This window comes from Dictyostelium purpureum, assembly GCF_000190715.1.
Source record: "Dictyostelium purpureum unplaced genomic scaffold DICPUscaffold_294, whole genome shotgun sequence".
In the NCBI taxonomy this organism is placed as follows: domain Eukaryota; phylum Evosea; class Eumycetozoa; order Dictyosteliales; family Dictyosteliaceae; genus Dictyostelium; species Dictyostelium purpureum.
The window spans coordinates 19,808-42,145 of NW_003519630.1; the positions used below are offsets into that span (position 1 = coordinate 19,808).

General features: G+C 23.8%; 10 protein-coding genes across 10 annotated transcripts; 6 read left to right on the top strand and 4 right to left on the bottom strand.

Annotated features, from left to right (window-relative positions):
• Positions 1-1,245: 1,245 nt before the first annotated feature.
• DICPUDRAFT_57514 (uncharacterized protein) lies at positions 1,246-5,077 on the top strand (the record flags this gene model as incomplete). The annotated part of the gene is made up of 2 exons (XM_003291674.1): positions 1,246-2,770; positions 4,642-5,077. Exons 1-2 carry the CDS (start codon positions 1,458-1,460, stop codon positions 5,075-5,077), a joined length of 1,749 nt encoding a protein of 582 aa, XP_003291722.1. The 5' UTR covers positions 1,246-1,457.
• Positions 5,078-6,168: 1,091 nt separating this feature from the next.
• Positions 6,169-7,301, bottom strand: DICPUDRAFT_82387 (uncharacterized protein; the record flags this gene model as incomplete). Its single annotated transcript, XM_003291683.1, has 6 exons — positions 6,169-6,269; positions 6,333-6,458; positions 6,526-6,684; positions 6,750-6,919; positions 6,988-7,214; positions 7,281-7,301. 6 exons carry the CDS (start codon positions 7,299-7,301, stop codon positions 6,169-6,171), a joined length of 804 nt encoding a protein of 267 aa, XP_003291731.1.
• Positions 7,302-8,049: 748 nt separating this feature from the next.
• DICPUDRAFT_156358 (uncharacterized protein) lies at positions 8,050-8,262 on the bottom strand (the record flags this gene model as incomplete). The annotated part of the gene is made up of 1 exon (XM_003291684.1): positions 8,050-8,262. One exon carries the CDS (start codon positions 8,260-8,262, stop codon positions 8,050-8,052), a length of 213 nt encoding a protein of 70 aa, XP_003291732.1.
• Positions 8,263-8,474: 212 nt separating this feature from the next.
• On the top strand, positions 8,475-8,669 carry DICPUDRAFT_13792 (uncharacterized protein; the record flags this gene model as incomplete). The annotated part of the gene is made up of 1 exon (XM_003291675.1): positions 8,475-8,669. A coding segment is annotated over one exon (195 nt), but the record flags the coding sequence as incomplete, so codon positions are not given.
• Positions 8,670-8,882, top strand: DICPUDRAFT_13641 (uncharacterized protein; the record flags this gene model as incomplete). Its single annotated transcript, XM_003291676.2, has 1 exon — positions 8,670-8,882. A coding segment is annotated over one exon (213 nt), but the record flags the coding sequence as incomplete, so codon positions are not given.
• Positions 8,883-9,241: 359 nt separating this feature from the next.
• On the top strand, positions 9,242-10,859 carry DICPUDRAFT_39462 (uncharacterized protein; the record flags this gene model as incomplete). Its single annotated transcript, XM_003291677.1, has 2 exons — positions 9,242-10,332; positions 10,445-10,859. 2 exons carry the CDS (start codon positions 9,242-9,244, stop codon positions 10,857-10,859), a joined length of 1,506 nt encoding a protein of 501 aa, XP_003291725.1.
• Positions 10,860-11,352: 493 nt separating this feature from the next.
• On the top strand, positions 11,353-12,775 carry DICPUDRAFT_39457 (uncharacterized protein; the record flags this gene model as incomplete). Its single annotated transcript, XM_003291678.1, has 2 exons — positions 11,353-12,278; positions 12,343-12,775. 2 exons carry the CDS (start codon positions 11,353-11,355, stop codon positions 12,773-12,775), a joined length of 1,359 nt encoding a protein of 452 aa, XP_003291726.1.
• Positions 12,776-12,991: 216 nt separating this feature from the next.
• DICPUDRAFT_39475 (alanine transaminase) lies at positions 12,992-14,650 on the bottom strand (the record flags this gene model as incomplete). Its single annotated transcript, XM_003291685.1, has 2 exons — positions 12,992-14,445; positions 14,512-14,650. 2 exons carry the CDS (start codon positions 14,648-14,650, stop codon positions 12,992-12,994), a joined length of 1,593 nt encoding a protein of 530 aa, XP_003291733.1.
• Positions 14,651-17,532: 2,882 nt separating this feature from the next.
• Positions 17,533-20,532, top strand: DICPUDRAFT_57519 (uncharacterized protein). The gene is made up of 6 exons (XM_003291679.1): positions 17,533-17,770; positions 17,858-18,160; positions 18,245-18,440; positions 18,524-18,980; positions 19,054-19,565; positions 19,639-20,532. The coding sequence occupies exons 1-6, from the start codon at positions 17,596-17,598 to the stop codon at positions 20,435-20,437; spliced, it is 2,442 nt and encodes an 813-aa protein (XP_003291727.1). The 5' UTR covers positions 17,533-17,595; the 3' UTR covers positions 20,438-20,532.
• A 349-nt stretch (positions 20,533-20,881) lies between these two features.
• Positions 20,882-21,529, bottom strand: DICPUDRAFT_10519 (uncharacterized protein; the record flags this gene model as incomplete). The annotated part of the gene is made up of 1 exon (XM_003291686.1): positions 20,882-21,529. A coding segment is annotated over one exon (648 nt), but the record flags the coding sequence as incomplete, so codon positions are not given.
• Between the last annotated feature and the right edge of the window lie 809 nt (positions 21,530-22,338).

Sequence of the window (22,338 nt, forward strand, 5' to 3'; positions counted from 1 at the left end):
ATTTTTACTATAATTATTTTTTAAATTACAAAAAGTATTGATTAAAATTTACTTTTTGTAATGTTATTATTATTTTTATTATTAATATTAAATGATTATATGACTTTAAAAATTACTATTAATTATATTTAACTTTTCTTATTTATATAAAAAAATAATATTTAACCTATTTAATTAATGTAATAAAATTTAATATTTTTTATGTGGGTGTTCGGGTGTTATGTATGTGGGTGAGATAAAATTTAAAGTTGTGTATCGTCTGTGTTTTGTAATTTTACAAAAAAAAAATATATTATTATTATTATTATAAAAATTATTTATGCAAATTAAGTGTAATTTAAATAAAAATGGATTTTTTTTTTTTTCTTTGTTTTTTTTTTAATTTTTTTTTGAAATTATTTGAAAGGGTGCTGACAATTTTTTTTTTTAGCGGTAGAAATTTCAAAAAGTGATGTGTATTGGTTATAAAATATTTTTGTGATTGGTATGATTTTGAAATAGATTTTATCTGTATATTTATATTTATATTATTAGTTTATTTTTATTATATTATGATATTTGAGGCTACTACAATAATATATGTGATTTTATTATTATGTATAAATGATCATATTAATTATAAAAGGTAATACTAATTGTTTAAATAAAAAATAAAAAAAAACAAATCGGAATGAATAAAATTTTTTTTTTTTTTTTAACTTTTTTTTTTTTAAAAATTTATTAGTCTAAAATTTTAGATGTGGGTGTGAAATTGATTAACTGTGATTGTTTATTTAGTGTGAAATTCTAACGAGAATTTCTGACCCCTATAAATATAAATTTTATATAAAGATATACATTTATCTTTGTTAAATAAAATAGTTTTAAAAAAAATTTTAAAAAAAAAAATAAAAAATAAATTAAAAAAAAATATTTTAAAAAAAAATTATTTTAAAAAATAAAATAAAATATTTTAAATAATTATAATTAGCACAATTTTTTGACAGCTTTTTCATTTTTTTTATTGATAATTATACACCTTTTCAATAATTTTATAAATAACCCAGGTTATACAGATAGAGCCATCAAATTATTTATAATAAAATGATCCAACTAATATTATTTATTTAAAATAAAATCAAACATAAAAAAAGTAATGCTTTAAATAAAAAAAAAAAAAAAAAAAAAAAAAAAAAAAAAAAAAAATTAACTTAAAAAGCAGTATTTTTAATATTTAAATCCCCATTTCGGTTTTTTTTTTCTTTTTTTTTTTTTTTTTAAAATTAAAATTAAAATTCTTTTTTTTTTTTTTCAAGATATTTAAAAGTTTTTCTTTTTTTTTTTTTTGTTTCTAATATAAGTTTTTTTTATTTTTATTAATAATTTTTTTTGTTTTTATTATTTTTTTATTATTGTTTTATTATTGTTTAAATTTATATATAATTAATTTTATGTATAAATAATAAATTTGTAATAATATGAATGGTAATAATAGTATAAATGATGATATAAATAGTAATAATACTTTTAGTAACAATACAATCAATAATAATACAATCAATAATAATACAAATAATATTGGTAATAATAATAGTAATAATAAAACATCCACAGATATAAATATTAGAACTAGTTTTGATGATTTAGATTTTAACAATAAAGATCCATTGTTTTTTTCAAGTGGTAACGAATATATGTACAGAGCAGACCATGGAGAAGATGATAATGAGGATGATGAAGATATGGGAAGTGGATTCATAGGTGGTAAAAAGAAAAAGAGGGATGACTTTTTAATTGATGGATTTGATGAAAATTCAGAAGAAATGATTCCAAGAGATAAAAAGAAAGAGGGATTGTTTGGTTATCACAAGAATGGAAATAAGATTATGATTTTTGTGGGTTTGGTTTTAATAACATTTTTACTCTGCAGTGTTGCATTGGTATATTATGCAGGAAAACACCCAAAGTTTATAAATACAGATACCGATATTAAACCAACTATAGTAATTTCAATAGATAGCTTCAGAGCAGAATATTTAGAGCGTGGCTTAACACCAAATCTTCAAAAATTTATAGATGATAACTCTTTTAGAGCTCAGTATACAACTGCCCAATTTCCATCGAAAACATTCCCAAATCATTATTCAATAGCAACAGGTTTATATCCAGAAGATCATGGTATTGTTTCAAATCATATGTACGATCAAAATACCAATAAAATTTTTAATGCAGGTCATCCAGAATCATTAGATCCATCATGGTGGTGGGGTGAACCAATCTGGGTAACCGCCAAAAAGTCTCAAATTAAAACTGCATGTTATTTTTGGCCAGGATGTGGTATTAAGATCAAAGGAGTATACCCAGAATTAAATATAGATCCATTTAATCAAACAGTATCATCAGACGAAGTCTTTAAACAACTTTATCAATGGAGGGATAGTGCAGATTCGAAAAATACACCTCCAACATTAACAATGGCCTATGTACACGAAGTTGATGATGCAGGTCACAGATATGGTCCAAATAGTAAGGAGGTTAACCAATCCATTTCATCAATGGATAAAAGCATCGGTGGTTTAATTGATTTATTGAAAGCATCAAATCTCTATAATCAAACCAACATTATTTTTGTATCAGATCATGGTATGATCGAAATACCATCATCTAAATATATTTATTTGGATGCTTTAGACCCCTTAATCTCAACTAAATTCTTTACACCAGATGCAATTAGCAGCAAAGGATTTTCTAACCCCTCACCAATCATTTCGATTTTCCCAAATGATACAAGGTAAGTTTTTTTTATTTTTTTTTTTTTTAAAAATTCCTTTTTATTAATTTATTTTATTTTTTCGAAAATATAGATACTCTGAAGATGTCCTTTATAATATGTTCAAAAATATCAACAATGAAAATTTCAATATTTATAAAAAAGATGATATTCCAAAAGAGTTTTTCTTTAATTCAAAATTCAACAGTAGAATTCCACCATTATTAGGTGTTGCAAAACCAGGTTATAGTATTATCATTAATAAAAATAATATAGATTCATTTACAGAATTAGGTAATCATGGATATGACCCATCAAACGTCGAAATGCATTCAATATTTATTGCTCGTGGTCCAAATATTAAATCAAGTGGTGCCGAAGATAACGAAACCACAACAACATTAAAAACATTTAAAAACATTGAAATTTATAATTTGTTAGCAAAACTTATAGGTGTTGATTCAAAAAATGTTGCCCCCACAAATGGAACATCTTTATTAACCGATAGTTTATATATAGCACCAAAAAAATAAAAAATAAAAAATAAAAATAGCTTTTTAGTACACACCAATCAGAAATTCTAAAAAATATATTTAAATCTATTCTATATTTATCAATTATTTTTAATACATCAATTATATGTAATAAATAAAATATTTATTTTTATTTTTTTATTTTTTATTATTTTTTTTTGTGGGTTAAAAAAAGTGTGTTTATTTTTTTATTTTTATTCATTATTTTATTTATATTTAATAATAATGAATGATAATAGGAAGGAAATAGAGGATAGAAATGGGTATTTAGATAGTGAAGGAAGAGATAGGAATAGTGATGATTCTTTAATAGAGTTTGACAATAACGATGAACATGAAAAGAAAAGAGGGTTCTTAAATGACCATAAAAATGGAAATAAAATAATGTTTTTTATAGGTTTATTGGTTTTGGCAGTTATTGTTTTAATAGTGCTATTAGTTTGTTTTATCGGAAGGCATCCAAGATCTAATTCAACAATAATATATCCAACTATTATAATTTCAATAGATAGTTTCAAACCAGAGTATTTAGAGCGTGGTTTAACACCAAATCTTCAAAAATTTATAGATGATAACTCTTTTAGAGCTCAGTATACAACTGCACAGTTTCCATCGAAAACATTCCCAAATCATTATTCAATAGCAACAGGTTTACATCCAGAAGATCATGGTATTGTTTCAAATCATATGCTTGACCCTAAAACTGGAAAGATATTTAATATAGGTGAACCTGAATCATTAGATCCATTTTGGTGGTGGGGCGAACCAATCTGGGTAACTGCTAATAAGTCTCAAATTAAAACTGCATGTTATTTTTGGCCAGGATGTGGAGTTAAAATCAAAGGAGTATACCCAGACTTAAATGTAGATCCATATAATCAAACAGTATCATCAGACGAAGTCTTTAAACAACTTATTCAATGGAGGGATATTGCTAATAATAGTACAGAATCGAAAAACACACCTCCGCCATTAACAATGGCCTATGTACATAAAGTAGATGACAAAGGTCATAAATATGGACCCAATAGCAAACAGGTCAATGATGCAATTTTAGCAATGGATAAGAGTATAAGTTCTTTTTTAAATCAATTGAAAACATCTGGGTTTTACGATTTAACCAATATTATTTTCACCTCAGATCATGGTATGATAGAAACTCCACCAAGCAAATATATTTTCCTTGATGAAATAACTTCTGATGATTTAATAAGTTCAAAATTTTTCTCACCAGACACAAATAATAGTCTAGGTTATGTGGTACCAGCACCAATAATTTCAATATTTCAAAATGATACAAGGTAGGTAGTATTAAATACACACATTTTAAAATAATAGTATATTAATTTTTTACATTAGATACTCTATTGATTATCTATATAATGAACTAAATAGAAATAAAAGCGAATATGTCACTTTTTATAAAAAAGATGATATACCAGAAGAATTTTTTTTTAACTCAAAATCCAATGACAGAATTCCACCTCTATTGGGCTTTGCAAAACCAGGTTATAGCATAGTTGTTGATAAAGAACTTTTGACACCAACTCCACCAGAATTAGGTAATCATGGATATGACCCATCAATTGTAGAAATGCATTCAATATTTATTGCTCGTGGTCCAAACATTAAATCAAGTGGTGCCGAAGATAACGAAACCACAACAACACTAAAATCATTTAAAAACATTGAAATTTATAATTTATTAGCAAAGCTTATAGGTGTCGATTCAAAAAACTCTGCACCAAATAATGGAACGTCTTTATTAATAGATAAACTGTATAAAAAAAAATAACATAAATTATATTATTTAATTTTAAAAAAAATAATAATCTTTATTTTTTGTTTTTTTTTATGATTCTTTTATATATTGGTATTGGATATTTGATTTTGGCAATCGAATATTGTTCTTGTGATGGTTTTTGATCAAACTTACCTGGTTAGCAATCACATAGGACTTTATATTTCTTTAGTGGTAATGGCAGCACACCCTCTATTGATAAACTCACCTTGAAACCATTTTTCATAAGGACTAGTATGATAGTTTAATTTGCGTTTATTTTTGAAATTGAAACTTTATTATTTTTCATTTTATTAAATTTAATAAATCAAATTAAATAATATTATTTAAAAATAAATAATATATTATAAAAACAAAAAATTTAAAAAAAAAATACAAGACAGCCAATATTTTCTTTTTTATTATTTTTTAAATTTAAAGAACACAAATAATTGAAAAAATTAAAAATTTTTATGGATTATATTAAAAAGTAAATAAAATTATTTTCTTTATATAAATTTTTTTATTTTATTTTATTTTATTTGGATAATGATGTTAACTATTTTAATTTCATCGATTTTAATATACGAAATATTGAGTGAAACGATTTAATTATTAATTTCATCGCCATCATGGTTAATCGAGTTACATGTAGTCAACAGATTCTCGGGAATTAGATATATCGAATGAATAGTTATATTGATTAAATATTCATCTGGAATATATGCATTGGAATTGGAATCGGAATCGGAATTGGAATCGTAATCATTATCGTAATAGTTTTTTTTCTTTTGACATTCTGATTCTAATCATGATTATGTCTATTTTATTTTTATCTATATTATCTATACTGTGTAATATTCTATTAAAAGTATTATTTTGTTTTTATTATAACTATTGCTATCTATTGTTTTTTTTTGATTAAATATTTTTTTTTTTTTTTTATATTTTTAGTTTTTTATATTTTAAAAATCTACACCTAATACAACAAAATTCATTAAAAAAAAATTAGTATTGTTTTTATTACAAAAATTTAAAGTAAATAAACTTACCACTTAGTATCTCTTCAACTGTTTTCACAAATTAATTGTGATCCATGGATTGAATCATCTGAATTTTAAAAAATCAATTAATTTACCAAACCACTTCTCATTAATGTTGTTTAAACTATAAGAATTAAAAAAATGGCATTCAATACAAAGGAATTCTATTTTAAAAATTATTAGTAAGATTTTAATGCAATTTGTAATCTAAAGTAAATAAAACTTACTAATGCCTGAGACCTTAGCACCAGGTACATAACCATTAAAACTTCCACAGTTTTTGCAAACCAATGGTGATTTAGAAGTTGAGCCAAATGAAATTAAAAACTCGATTATTTGGTCAAACCACCATTCTAAAGTAATAAAATAAATAGTTAATATAATATCATCAATCTATAACAATTTTAAAATTAAACTTACTATTTTTTGAGTTTTGTGGAGTTTTTTGTAATTTTTGAACATTTTGATTTATTATTTGTGGTTTTTCTGGTTGCTGTGTTTTTTGGGATTTTCCTGGTTGCTGTGGTTGTTGAAGTTGTTGTGGTTTTAGATTTTCTTGTTGAACTCTATTATTACACTCTAAAAAATAGTTAGTCAATATATCACTATTATTTTAATATTTATTAATACTATCTGATACCTACTCTTTTTTTTTAATATATTTTCATATTTTAAAATAGTTTCAAAATCAGTTTCTACTTTTATATCATTTAATATTTTTTCAAAACCAATTATTAAATTATTTAATTTATTTTCATAGAATCTAATTAAAGATCCAGAAAAAAATCTATATAATGTTGATACAATATAAAATCTAAATAGTATAAATGTTAATACCAATATTAAATAAAAAATAATATATATTTAAAATGAACAACTTACAAAATTGAGAATAATATACATAATAAATAACACCATGAATTCTCAAACATAGTGTTAGATGAAAAAGATTTATAAATTGAAATTAAAATTAAAAAAATTTCAATAATAAAACTAAAGAAAATAAAATTGGAAAAAAAGCTATTATGGAATTCCTTTGATTTTTCAATTTTGATTTCCATATTGGAAATCTTGGATTCCATTTCTAACATTTTTTCAAAATTGTTATTCTGAATACAAATAAAATTATAGTTAATATTTTTTTTTTTAATGTAAATTATATAAAAGATAATTACTTTTGAAAAAAATAGACCCATTTTTTTTTAATTTATATGTTGAATACAAATGGGTAAAATATAAAATTTTATTTACAAAAAAAAAAAATATGTACAAAAAGATAATATAAAATAAATATAAATATAAAAAAAAAAATATTATAAAAAGCAAAGAAAAAAAGATGGCTGGGTTGGAAACGATACGAAAAAAATAAGATGATTGAAATGGAGACAAAAAAATTGAAGCTTGAATGGAAAAAAAAATTAAATGAAAAATAAATTTAAATTTTTTTTTTTAAAAATTTATTAAATTAAATTTTTTTTTTTCATATTTTAAATTATTTTAAAAATAATTTTTTTTTTTATATTTTTTTTTTATATTTTTTGTTTTATTTATATTTTTTTTTAATTTATTTTGATTTATTGATTTTTTACTTAATGATTCAGCAGCTTGTGATATCAAGTGATTATGAGATAAAAAAATTGATGAAATGAGTTAATCTTTTAATTTATTTTTTATTTATTTTATTATATAATTTTATAATATTACTATAAAACATGAAACTATTATTTATATATTTTGTTTTTTAATTTATTAATTATTTTCATTTAATTTATTATATTTTTACTTTTTAATTTTTTATTTTAAATTTTAATTGGATAATCTGTCAGATATAAAAAAAAATGTAATACACGCCTTTTTATTAATTAATATTTCAATACTATCTTCTATTTCATTTTCATCACTACTATCTTCTTCTTCTTCATTTGTATCATTGATAAAATCTTTTCAGCAACCCAAATTATATCTTGAAAAATGAGTATCTTCTTCAATTTCTTCATCTTCACTATTACAACCATGTTCTTTTCTACTGAGTTTATTTGTAAATTTAAAGTGTATAATACTAGTAATAAGCATCCTGTTGCTTTTGAAGGCTACTCTTCCAAATACCACTGAAACAACCAAATCTCTTGAGAATACAAAAACATTTTCAATAACCATTCTCTTTCTTTTTCTAAATGAGTTTTCTAGCTTTTCTTTTGGTTCAAAATGTAGAATTAATAACTTCTTGTAAAAACAAAGTGTTTTTAAAATCTGCTTGGTTCATAATGTTCTATTTTTTTTTTTTTAATCTTTACCATTATAGATTTTGTTTTTAATTTGAAATTTAATTTTTTTTTTGATTTTTTAAAAAATTAATTTTTACTATAATAATGTCAGAAAAATTTAAACACAATAGAAGAAAATTTGAATACCAAGGAAGAACCATTTACGAATGGGAACAATCAATAGAGGAGATCAATATATTTTTTCAACCACCACCAGGTATAACATCGAAAATGATAGCATGCGAAATAACACCAACCAAATTAATCTTGGGTATTAAAGGAAATCCACCATTTATAAACGAACAATTTTATTCAAAAATTAAACAAAATGATAGTTTTTGGACTTTAGAAGATGGGATGATCCATATTACTTTACAGAAAATGAATAAGGCCGAAATTTGGTTAGCTGCTCTTAAAGGTCATTTAAATCAAAATGAAGCTTTATTAAACGAAGAAGATAAAAAGAAAATTATGTTGGAAAAATTTCAAGAAGAGAATTCAGGTTTTGACTAAAGGCAAAAAAAAAAAAAATTAAAAAAAAACAAAATATAAAAATTGTGTTAAATTAATTTTTTTGAATTTTTTCGATTTTTTTTTTTATTTTTATTACTTTTTTTACTGGGAACAATTTATAAAATAGTATAATTATACAGGCCAATAATAAACAGATAATGTGCAAATTTAAATATTGTTTTTTTTAAAGGTTTTTTGCCTGTATTTAAGGGCATTGTTTTTTTTTTTTTATTTTTTTTTTTTTTTATATATTAAAAATCATATAATCACTTACACATAACAAATCAAAATAATCTTTTATATTTGTTTTGTCCAATATTTATATTTATATATTTATACTTTAAACCTGGTATATAATAATGAATAATAATAATAATAATAATAATAAGAATTACAGTTATAATAATAAAATAAAAGAAAATCAACCAAGTATCAATTCTAATGAAGATATTGAAAAATGCAACCTTCCAAAAAAAACTTTTAATACCGAAGAAAATAGAGCTTTATTAGGAAATCAAATAAAAAAAGGTGATAAGAAAAAGATAATATTTGGTACGGTGGCCGTAGCAATTGTTGCAACTTTATTACTGACATACTTTATAGTTAGATATCACCAAAGACCCAACCACATTATTGCTTTACCAACTATAATAATATCAATAGATAGCTTCAGACCAGAATATTTAGAGCGTGGTTTAACACCAAATCTTCAAAATTTTATTGATGACAATTCATTTAAAGCCCAATTTACAACTGCTCAATTTCCATCGAAAACATTCCCAAATCATTATTCAATAGCAACAGGTTTATATCCACAAGAGCATGGTATTGTTTCAAATGAAATGTTTGATCCCAAAACTGGCAAAATTTTTAATATTGCTGAAGAAGACTCTTTAGATCCATCATGGTGGTGGGGTGAACCAATCTGGGTAACCGCTAACAAGTCTCAAATTAAAACCGCATGTTATTTTTGGCCAGGATGCAGTGCTAGAATTAATGGCTCACCAGATTACAATGCCTATCCATTCGATTGGGGTATTCCAACATCAGAAATATTAAACCAAGTTTACCAATGGAGAAAATATGGTGGTGATAATAAAACAACATCAACCATACCAACTTTAACAATGGGTTATATTCACGAAATTGATGATGCAGGTCATTCATATGGCCCAGATAGTGAAAAGGTCGACGCCTCAATCTCATCAGTAGATAAAAGTATTGGTGTTTTAATCGATCAATTAAAATCATCCGGTCTTTATGATAAAACTAATATTATTTTTACCTCAGATCATGGTATGATGGAAACCCCAACAAGCAAATATATTTATTTGGATGATTTAACCAATGATGAATATTTTTCAACAAAGTTCTTTACACCAGATGCAATTAATAATAAGGGCTATTCAGTGCCATCACCTCTTATCTCTATTTTTCCAAATGATACAAAGTATGTATTTAAATTTTATTATCTAATAAATATTTTCCTATTATAACCTATTAACAAATAACCAATTTCTTTTTAGATACTCTGAAGACTATCTTCATTTTAAATTAACAAGAAACAACGGTGGATATATAGATTTTTATAAAAAAGATGAAATACCAAAAGAATATTTCTATAACTCAAAATCCAACAGCAGAATCCCACCAATTTTAGGTGTTGCAAAACCAGGCTATAGTATCATTGTAAATAAAGAAACCATTCCATTCAATACAAAACAAGGTAATCATGGTTATGACCCATCACACAATGAAATGCATTCAATTTTTATTGCTCGTGGTCCAAATATTAAATCAAGTGGTGCTGAAGATACCGAAACTACCACAACATTAAAATCATTCAAAAACATCGAAATCTATAATTTATTGGCAAAACTAATGGGTATTGAATCAAAACATTTTGCGCCAAACAATGGAACATCTTTATTAATAGATAATTTATATATAGCACCAAAAATACAAACAAAAAAATAAACCATATTTAAATTAAACACTATATTTTCTTTTTCGTGTTCTTTTTTTTTATTTTACATATTATTTTAATCAATTCTACAATCCAAAATAATTTTATTTTATTTAATTAAAAAAAAAAAAAATAATTATTTTTTTTAAAAAAATAAATTTTTACTGGGGATTTGTTATTTATTTTATATATTTTGTTCAGGAATAATGTATTTTAGAAAATTTAGAATGTATAAATTAATTTTCTTTTGTTTTTTGACACTTTTCAGTTTAAAGACCAACTTTATACAAAACAAATAACAATTTTATATATCTATTTTATATAAATAAATATTTTTATAAACCTGGTATATAAAATATGAAAAATAAAAACACAAACATCAAAGAACATAAAATTAGTATAAACTATAATGATAGCACAGACAATTGGGATGATTCCGTAACAGAAGGTCTAAATGAAAACTTAAATAAACAAGATGAAGAGATTGGCTTAATAGGAAATAGAATGAAGGGGCGCGATAAAAAAAAGATTTTTTTTGGGTTTTTAATAATTGCAATAGTGGCCACTATTCTATTGGTATTCTTTGTAGTTAGACGTGAACAACAAAACAACATAATCTTTTTACCAACTATTGTAATTTCAATAGATAGTTTCAGACCAGAATACTTAGAGAGAGGTTTAACACCAAACCTACTAAACTTTATCAACGATAGCTCATTCAGAGCACAATTTACAACTGCCCAATTTCCATCAAAAACATTCCCAAACCACTATTCAATTGCCACTGGTTTACATCCACAAGACCATGGAATAGTTTCAAATCATATGTATGACCCAGATACTAACAAAGTTTTTAGTGCCGAAGAAGAAGACTCTTTACATCCATCTTGGTGGTGGGGTGAACCAATCTGGGTAACTGCTAAAAAGTCTAATATCAAAACCGCATGTTTCTTTTGGCCAGGATGTGGTGCAAAAATCAAAGACAATTTACCCGACTATAATATGGTACCATTTGATATGAAAACATCAACATCAGAAGTATTAAACCAAGTATATCAATGGAGAAAAGAAGGTGGTGAAAATAAAACATCATCAATACCAACTTTAACAATGGCATATATCCATGAAGTCGATGACAATGGTCACTTGTACGGCCCAGTCAGCAAAAATGTAGATGAATCAATATCATCAGTTGATAAAAACATTGGTATTTTAATTGACCAATTAAAACAATCAGGTCTTTATGATAAAACCAATATTATTTTTGTTTCAGATCATGGGATGATCGAAATACCAACACACAAATATATCTATATTGATGATTTAACTTTGGACCCATCTATATCATCCAAATTCTTTTCACCAGATGCAATTAGTAAAGGATATGCAGTACCATCACCAATTTTATCAGTTTTTCCAAATAACACAAAGTATGTAATAATTTTCTTTATAAAAAATTTCCCTTTAAATCATTTACTAATTAATATTTTAAAGTTATAACGAAGAATATCTTTACCAAGAACTTACAAAAAATAAAAGTGAACATGTAGATTTTTACAAAAAAGAAGACCTCCCAAAAAAATACAACTATAACTCTAAATCTAACAATAGAATTTCTCCAATTTTAGGTGTTGCAAAACCAGGTTATAGCATAATATTAAATAAAGAACTTTTGCCTAAAAAACCAAAACTAGGTAATCATGGTTATGACCCAGCACACGAAGAAATGCATTCAATTTTTATTGCTCGTGGTCCAAATATTAAATCAAGTGGTGCCGAAGATAATCATACTACTACAACATTAAAAACATTTAAAAATACTGAAATCTATAATTTATTGGCAAAACTAATTGGTGTCGATTCAAAACATTTTGCCCCAAATAATGGAACATCTTTATTAATCGATAAATTGTATAAAAATAAATAATTAAATTAAAATAAAAATTGTAAAAAAGATTTATTTATTAAAATAATTTATAACTTATAAATTATAAATATATATGTAAAGTTACTAATATATCTTTATTTTTTTTTGTTTTGAAAAATAAATAAATGAAAAAAAAAAAAATATTTAAATAATTTAATTGATTTGTTATTATGTGTTTTGGGGTTTTATTATACTATTATTACTATTTATTATTGTTTATTTATATTTGTTCATGAATTGTTTGTGGAAATCAGCAATTCTTTCACAAACGCCTTCGATAGCTTCTTCTGATGGAAGGAAAGTAGTACGGAAATGATAAGTACCATCCTTTTGACCAAAACCTGAACCTGGAACAACACAAATACCGGTGTGTTCTAATAATTGAATACAATAATAAGCATCTGGGGCTTTACCAATTGATTGGGCATATTCTACAGCTTTCTTTGGTAAACGAATTTGTGGGAAAGCATACATGGCACCTTCTGATGGGTTACAGGTTACACCTTCGAGTGAATTTAAAGCTTTATTTAAAAGGTTAGCACGTTTTTTGAGTGAATCATAGATACCATCTCTTTCTTTAATATAGAGTTCATATGATGAATCTCCTGGGGTTGGTGGACGAACCATTAAATCAACGACTAATTGACCAATAACATTTGGGCATAAACCAATTGAGGCGAGTTTATAGATTTCAGCTTTAACATCACTAGTGATACCATTGAGTTCCATATAACCACCACGTTTACCGCATTCACCGACGAAACCTTTACTGACAGAGTGGAATGAGACCATTTCGAGATCGGCATATTCACCGCCCATATCTTTAACAACTTTTTTGAATGAAATGAATGGCTTGTCTTCTTTAACATAAACATTTTCTTGGTATACTTCATCAGCTAAAAGAACAAGACCTTTATTTAAACAGAACTTGACAACTTCTTCCATATTGGCTTTATCCAAACATTGACCAGTTGGGTTACCTGGATTAATAATTACAAGAGCTCTTGGGTTAACACCTTTAGCAACGGCATCATTGTATGAACGTTCGAGTTCGCTGACTTCAAGTGACCAACCTTTTTCTTCATTTAAGAGATAGCCTAATTGTGAACCGTTGTAAAGCTCAATAGTGGCACTGTATAATGGATATTGTGGGATTGGGATCATGATACCATCTGAACGATCTTTAATTAATAATTTGAGAATACGTTGTACACCAGTTGAAGCACCATCAGTTAAGAAAATTTCGCTTGGATCGGCTGGGTGACCATCACGCTTTTCAATGAATGAAGCAACAGATTTTAATACTAAACTAATACCTTGACTGCTTGAATAAGCACCTGTGGTATTATTAATTGAACCTAAAATTTCACGAGCACGTGCAATGACATCAGCTGGGTAAATTTTTTCGATATATGGGTTATCTAAGAGTTCTGGGCATTCAGTTAATGATACAACTTGACGGAAAAATGTTAATGGTTTTTGTTTTAATTGTTGTGGGTTACCAATATTACAATAAACAATTTCGTCAAATGGTAAAACTTTGCTACCTTCTTTCTTTTGTTTTTCTAATTGGTGTGAAATTGATTCAGCACGAATAACTAATTCACCACGAACGGCATATTGTGCATTTCTAACATTTTGACAAATGTTATCAATTGTCATAGATTTTTCTAAATTGTAATAATAATAAATAATTAATATCAAAAAATATATTTGTAAATAATAATTTTACTTACTTGGTTGCATATTTTCGAATGTATTTATATTTTTATTAATAACAGTTGTTGAACTTGTTATTGGTTGAACAATAGTTGTATTTGGTTTAACACGAGTAATGGTTTCTTTACTTAATAGTTTTAAACTTCTTCTGAACATTTAATTATTCTTTAAAGAATAAAAAAATTTAAAAAAAATTTAAAAAAAAAAAATATTAAAATTTAATTTAAAAAAATTAATGTTATAATATGATTATGATGATGATATAAGGATGTGAATTATTATAAATAAAATTTTTAATAAAAAAAAAAATTTTAGATTTTTATATTTATTTTATTTTTTTTTTTTTTTCAGAAAATAAGTTTTTTTTTTTGATTTTTTAAAATTGATTGTGAAAGAATGAAATTTACAATGTGCAAAAAAAAAAAAAAAAAAAACGAAATTTAATACTGGGACATTAAAAAAAAAAAAAAATACACAATAAATAATTATTGAGGGTGGTATTTGTTTTTTTGTGTGTATATTTATTTTGAAATATATATTTTGGTTGTAATTATATGTATGAAAAGCATGATATACTGTATTCTTATTTTAAGATTATTATTATAATAAAACTATTACAAATTATTAATGTTTATTATTTTTATTATTTATTATAAATGTAAAATAGTATTTTAATATTATTATTATAATTTCTATTTATAATTTTAATAAAATGAAAATTTTATAATAATAAAACGAAAAATTTTATTATAATAATAGAATGAAATGAATTTTCATTTTTCATTTTTTTTTTTTTTAATTACATTTAAAATTTGTTTAGTTATTGAAATAAATAAACACCAAATAAAATATGATTGGAAAATGAATAATAGTTATTATAGTTTTTATTAAATATATATATATATTATATGTTAATATGTTAATATATTGTTATATTATACAAAATTTAAAAAAAAATCTTCTTTGTTATTATTATAAATATTGTGTGTGTTGTGTTTATGAAATAAAAATAATAAAAAAATTTAATATTTTTTAAAAAAAATAATAAAAAAATAAAATAAAAAAAATTAATTTAATTTAATTAAATAAATTAAAGTAACATATACAAAAAAAAATCACACACAAAAAAATAAACACCTGTTACCCTTTATATCTATAAGGCTAATATTGATAACTAAAAAAAATTATAGTTTTTTTATTTTTTTTTTTATTTTTTTTTCATATTGAGGCTAGGTTATCAATATGTAAAAAAAAAATTGAAAAAATTGAAAAAATTAAAAAAAAATAAAATAAAAAAAATATTTTGTGTGAAAAAAAAGTGGGCATAACGATAATGATTATATTGTGGCATACTTTTTATGATATCGAACCTGGCCGATATTTTATATATTTGAATGACGTTTATTTGTTGTTATAAAATATTATTATTTATTTTATTTTTTTATTTTTTAAATTTCTAAAAATCTAAATTTCAATAAAAAAACTGTGATTATATTTTTTTTGGGTTATAAATTTTATATTGTATGTTGTTATTATGGTGATTTATATTAGGATGTTATTTATAAAACTGTTAAAAAAACTATTATTATTAAAAAATATGAGTGTATTTATTTTTTTGTTTGTGTCTGTGTTTGTGTTTTAATAATTTTTTTTTTTTTTTATTTACAATGGAATTTATTTCCTATTGTTATCCTGTTTATTCTGAAAAATAATTTAATAAAATAAAATCAATATTATTTTCTATATAAATAAAATTAAAGAAATTATCACAAAAATAAAAAAAAAAAAAAAAAAAAAAACTATTTTTTTTTTTAAAAAGATTTAATTGTATATGGTAATTTTTAAATTTTTTTAAAAAAAATTTTAAATAAATTTTTTTTTTATAAAACAATATATCTTTATATTTTTGAAACAAATCCTACCATTTAAATATTTTATAGAAAAATGATAGGATATGTTTCAAATATATTATAAATTGAATAATCCCGATATTTTTTCTCAAAAAAAAGCAATGATAAAAATATTAAAAGATTTTTTTTATTTTATTTATTAGATATCTTTATTTGACATTGATTTTTTTAATTAAAAAAATTTTATAATAAAACACTCTTTAGGTAATTTACACATACGAAAATATTTTTTATTTTATCTTCAGATTTTTACTAATAGGAGCTCCTATTAAAAATTTCTACTCTTTAAAAATATACAACCAATAATAGAATTAAAAAAAAAAATATCTATATTTCTGCATTATATTTATATAATAATTTTTTTTTTTTTTTAATTTTTTAATTTTTAATAAGTTTGTACCTGAATCATGTTTAATTTCAACATGGAAAATCATGAAACTGATTAAGAATTTGAGAAAACCCCAAATAGTAACCAAACGTGAACCCAGGAATTTTATCTTGGGCGGTTATGACACAATCAGAAATTATAACATCTCCACAAAGAAGATGTGTGCAATATTTAACACTAAACTCTAGTGATACATTAACACCAATTTCCGGTTTTAAGAACACCCTAAACTTTTTCAAATGTAAATTATTTTTTTTAAAACCAAAGGCTTTGCCCAAAGGTTTATGGTTTCGTAAAAAAAAAAAAAAAAAAAAAAAAAAAAAAAAAAAAAATTTTTTTTTAAAAAAATTAAAAAAATTGTTTTTAAAAAAAAAAAAAAAAAAATTTCCAAATATTTATAACTTTATTATTTTTGAAAAAAAAACCCCGGTGATTATTTTTTTTTTTTATTATTTTTTAAAACTTCTAAAATAGGTTTTTTTTTATATTTTATTTTTTTAAATATATAAATTTAAGAAAAAATTCAAAAAATTTTATAAAATTAATTTTTAAAGATGATAAAAAATATGAGGTTAACCAATGAAAAAAAAATAAATCCTTTCGGGTAAAGATTACTCTTTTTGATTTTATTATTTTAAAAAAATAAAAAATTAAAAAAATATAAAAAAAAAAAAAAAAAAAAAAGTTTAAATTTTTTTCATTTTAAAAAATTTGTTATTTTTTTATTTTTTTTTATTGCAATTTATTATTTTTTTTTAATTAAACTATATTTAATTTATAAATTATTGGTTAATTATAAAAGAATGTCAGGTAATTCAACATTACCATCTATTGATGATTCAGTTACAGAATGGACAAACGATATGTTTTCACCAGAACTTCAGGCAGCAATCAGAGATATTGTACCAGTAGCAGATAAAGATTTTGACAAACATGACTTTAGCCCAGTTTCTTATATTAATGAACATTTTCCAAATGGTAATTATTAATAGTTACTTATTTTAATTCTTCAGGTTGTTATGGCAAACAAAAACTAATTTAAATTTAAATTATTGCACTATACAGAACAAGCATTACCTAAATTGGATAATTTTATGAATAGATTAAAATTAAAGATTATTAAAATTGACGAGGAGATCATTCAAGAAGTTAGATTACAAAGTATTAGTGGTACTAAAGGTAAAGAGGATTTGGAGAATGCTAAGCGTTCAATTCAAGAGTTATTAAACAAAATTACAGATATTAAAAATAAGGCTATTCAATCAGAACAAATGGTAACAGAGATTTGCAAAGATATTAAATCATTAGATTATGCCAAAAAGAATTTAACAACAGCTATTACAACATTAAAGAGATTACATATGATGGGTAAGGAATACTTATATAATTATATACCCACCTCAAAATTTATTTACATAGTTTATTAATTTTTCATTTTGTTTTAATATAAAGTTATGGGTGTTGAACAATTAAAAGATATGGTTGATAAAAAACAATATGGCACAGTTGCAAAATTATTAGAAGCTACAGCTCAATTTGCAGAGGGTTTCAAAGATTATAGAGATTCACCAAAAATCTATGCACTAAATAAAGAGTTGGATAATTTGAGAGCCAAGGTAAAGAATCAAATTTATGAAGATTTTAAAAAGTAAGGACCATATAAAAAGAGTGAATAATAGATTTTTCAATAATATAGATAGATATTAACTCAATTATTTTTAATATTGTTAGTTATATACCATATACATCAAACCAAATTAAACCAAATGAGGAGAATAGATGGAAATCATCATGTTATGTTATTGATGCATTGGGTACAGAGGTTAAAAAAGATTTTTTAAGATGGTTTTGTGATATTCAGTTATCAAGCTATAAGAGTGCATTTGGTATTGCATCAGAACATTATACAATTGATAGTACAAAGAGAAGATACGAATGGTTACAAAGACAACTTAAAACATTTAGAGAAGAGTATGCATTGGTGTTTCCACCTGAATGGTGTATGGAGGAGCAAATCTCATATGAATTTTGTATTGCAACTCGTTTGGCATTATCAGAAATCCTTTTAAATAATAAAAACTCTATTGAAGTACCATCTTTAATTAAGGCATTAAAAAGAACATTGGAGTTTGAAAACAAATTATATGAAATTTTTGCACAAACCAATCAAAAATTAGCATCACCAACTGTATGTATAAACATTAGAAACTATTGCGATTTATCATTGGATCATTTATTAATTCTATTTTTTATTTTTCTAGACATCAACACCAACTAATCAAAGTGAAAGAGGATCAGATTCAGATGAAGAAGAGGATTCAGATGAAGATAATCAACAAAGTGGTGAATCTAAAAATAATAGTGAGGATGCAATTAGAAAGAGATGGGAGGCTAGAGTTGAAAAAGATAAAAAGAAAGAAATGGAAAAGAATCAAGAAGAACAAAAATCATCAGTCGAAATTCCAAAATCATATGAAAGATTCAAAGGTATTATTTCAACTTGTTTTGAACCATATATGGATTTATATATTAAAGAGGAAGATAAACTTATGGGAGAGGTTTTAGATAAAGTTATAAGTGAAGAGAAATGGACAATCTCAAGTGAAGAGTCAAATAAAATTCTTACTTCATGCACTGATTTGGTATATCATTTCATCAAAGTTAGAAATCGTTGCTCAGAGCTTACCAAAAGAGAACCATTCTTTAATCTTTATCATTTATTTAGAAAATATTTAACTCAATATGCAAATATAATTTCAAGTAAAATACATAGGTAAATATTATAGCAGTAATAAATAATTGATTTTTATTTATAGTTTATTTACATTTTTATTATTATTATTTAGTGATGTTGGTAGAATACATGATGCCCAAGAAGATAAAACAATTTGTTTAATTATTAATACAGCAGAATTTTGCAGAAAAACAGCAGGTCAAATGACAGATGGATTTAAGAAACTTATTGACGAAAAATATAAAGATCAAATTGATTTGAAGGACGTTCAAAATGAATTCAGTAGTATTATTGCTAAAGGTGTTAAATCATTAGTTAGTGGATTAGAGGCAAAATTAGACCCACATCTTTTATCAATGACACGTACAGATTGGGGAGAAAAGTATCAATATGTTGGTGATAATTCACCATATGTAAATGAAGTTGTTGGTATTATCGCTGATCAAATTCAAATTGAACTTGTATGGTTATCAGTAGACCACTATAAATATTTCTGCGATTTGTTTGCTGGTTCATTTGTATTACGTATCACCCAGTCAATTTACAAGTGTGGTCGTGTATCAGAAATTGGTGCTCAAGGTATTCTTTTAGATATTACAACTATTAAAACCATTCTTTTAGAGCTTCCAAATAAAGTTAAAGATAATCGTAGTAATAATCGTTACACTAAATTGGTCAATAAAGAATTTTCAAAAGCTGAAAACCTCCTCAAAGTTGTTGGTTGCCCAACCAATCTCCTTGTCGAAACCTATAAAGAATTATTCCCAGATGGCTCTGATCAAGATTTCCAAAAAATCATGGACCTCAAAGGTTATAAAGTTGGTGATAAAATTCAAACTGAATTGTTTGAAAAACTCTCTAAATTTGGATCAATTGGTACATCAATTAAAACTAAATTTTTTAATAATTAATAATAATAAAAATACCAAACAAATAAAAGAAATGCTTTCTTTTTTATATTTTACCAAAATATAAAAATAAAATTAAATAAAAAAAATGTTACACTAAAAAAAAAATAATTTATAAATAATCTTATAATTATTTAATAAAAACTGTTATTTTAAATTTTATTTATTGTATAATATATATTTTAATTATAAAATTTAATAATAATATTAATTAAATCATTATTTTTGTTGGTGTATGTTCTAGTTGTTATTATTATTACTATTATAGTTAAAATTAAAACTAGAATTTTTTGAATTGTTATTGTTACTGTTGTTATTATTGTTGGTTGGTGATAGGCCAAAATTAAAACTAGGTAAAGGCGATGATGAAGATGGTGATGGGTTTGGAGCAGTTGAGGTTGTAGTGGTGGTTGTAGTGGTGGTTGTTGTTGTGGTACTTGTTTCATGTTGTTTTTTCTGTTTATGTTGGTTGAATAAATTCTCTAAATATTCAGCTCTTGAAGCAGCTAATACAGCTTCTTCAATCTCCATTTCGGTTTCTCTCCAATCAGAGTCTAACAAAGCTTCTTCGTAAAGCTGTTGATTTAATAAATCAAATTCTGATTTTTTAATAGCTTTATTCATTTGGGATTTGTCTGCTTGTCCAGGATGAAAGTCGGGAAATCCTAGTCCTACACCAACAGATGGATTGCTAAGATCACAAATGCTGTCATAGTGATTCCCGTGATGATAGCTTAAACGAATTGGGTATTGATTACCGCGATATGAAAGGTGAAATATATTAATTGGCTCCAATGATTTGCTGTAAACTTCGATTGGCCTATTAAATAGTTCTGCCATTGCTTGCATCTCCGTATTATTCCCAAATACCTTATCATTTCTTTTTCTTTTTATATATTCATTAAAATCTTCGGTAATAAATTGTGAAAAGTGGTCACGTTCTGCTTCCATATAGTCTAAGCACTTCTCTCTTACGGTAGAGTGCATTTCTTGGTCCCCATATATTTGATCTGCCACTGACCTAAATAAACAATTTCCATCCTGTTTCATTTTTCTAATTACATAACCTTTAGTTTTTTTTAAATTTTCTTCAAATGATTTTTCATCATAAAATTGTGGTGGTTGTGGTTGCTGTTGTTGATTTATATTGTTGTTGCCACTACTACTGTTGCTACTATTGTTATCTCTTTTCTTTGAGGATTGTTTATGGTGATTATTAGACTCATATTCGTCTGCACTATTATTTTCTTCATCAGAATGAGTGTTATTAATATTTATACTTGTTTCGCTTTCCCTATTTCTATTTGATGCATATGTTGATGAATTTGGTGATGAAGATTTCTTTTTCTTTGTGTTATTATTATTATTATTATTATTATTATTATTATTATTTACATTATTTACATTACTATTGTTATTATTTACATTGTTTATATTGTGATTATTATTGTGGTTTTGATGATTGTTATTAAATGCGGTCGTTGTGGTCGTTGTGGTTGTGGGGTTTATATAGCCATTTTCATTACTGCGAATAATATTATTGTTACGATGTTCACTATTTATATTGGGGTTATTATTCCCATTGCTATTATTGTTACTATTTACATTATTGATATTATTATTGGTGTTATTATTTATATTATTGTTTATACTATTATTATTATTATTATTATTATTATTATTATTATTATTATTATTATTATTATTATTATTGTTATTATTATTTATAATATTTATATTATTGTTATTATTTATTACATTGGGATTATTTGGAGCTGCAACTTTACGAACAATTCTCATTTTTATGTGAAAATTATTAATAATTTGTATATTTTATTTTATACCCGCGGTTTGACTATATAAGAGTGTATTGAATAAAATAAAATAGAACTAAAAAAAAAAAG

Bases quoted from the DNA above. Each gene is read 5' to 3' on its own strand.
- DICPUDRAFT_57519 (XM_003291679.1), top strand. From the start codon at position 17,596: ATGTCAGGTAATTCAACATTACCATCTATTGATGATTCAGTTACAGAA. The intron at 17,771-17,857 runs GTAATTATTAAT...TGCACTATACAG, and splicing joins TAATGAACATTTTCCAAATG to AACAAGCATTACCTAAATTG. The intron at 18,161-18,244 runs GTAAGGAATACT...TTTAATATAAAG, and splicing joins AAAGAGATTACATATGATGG to TTATGGGTGTTGAACAATTA.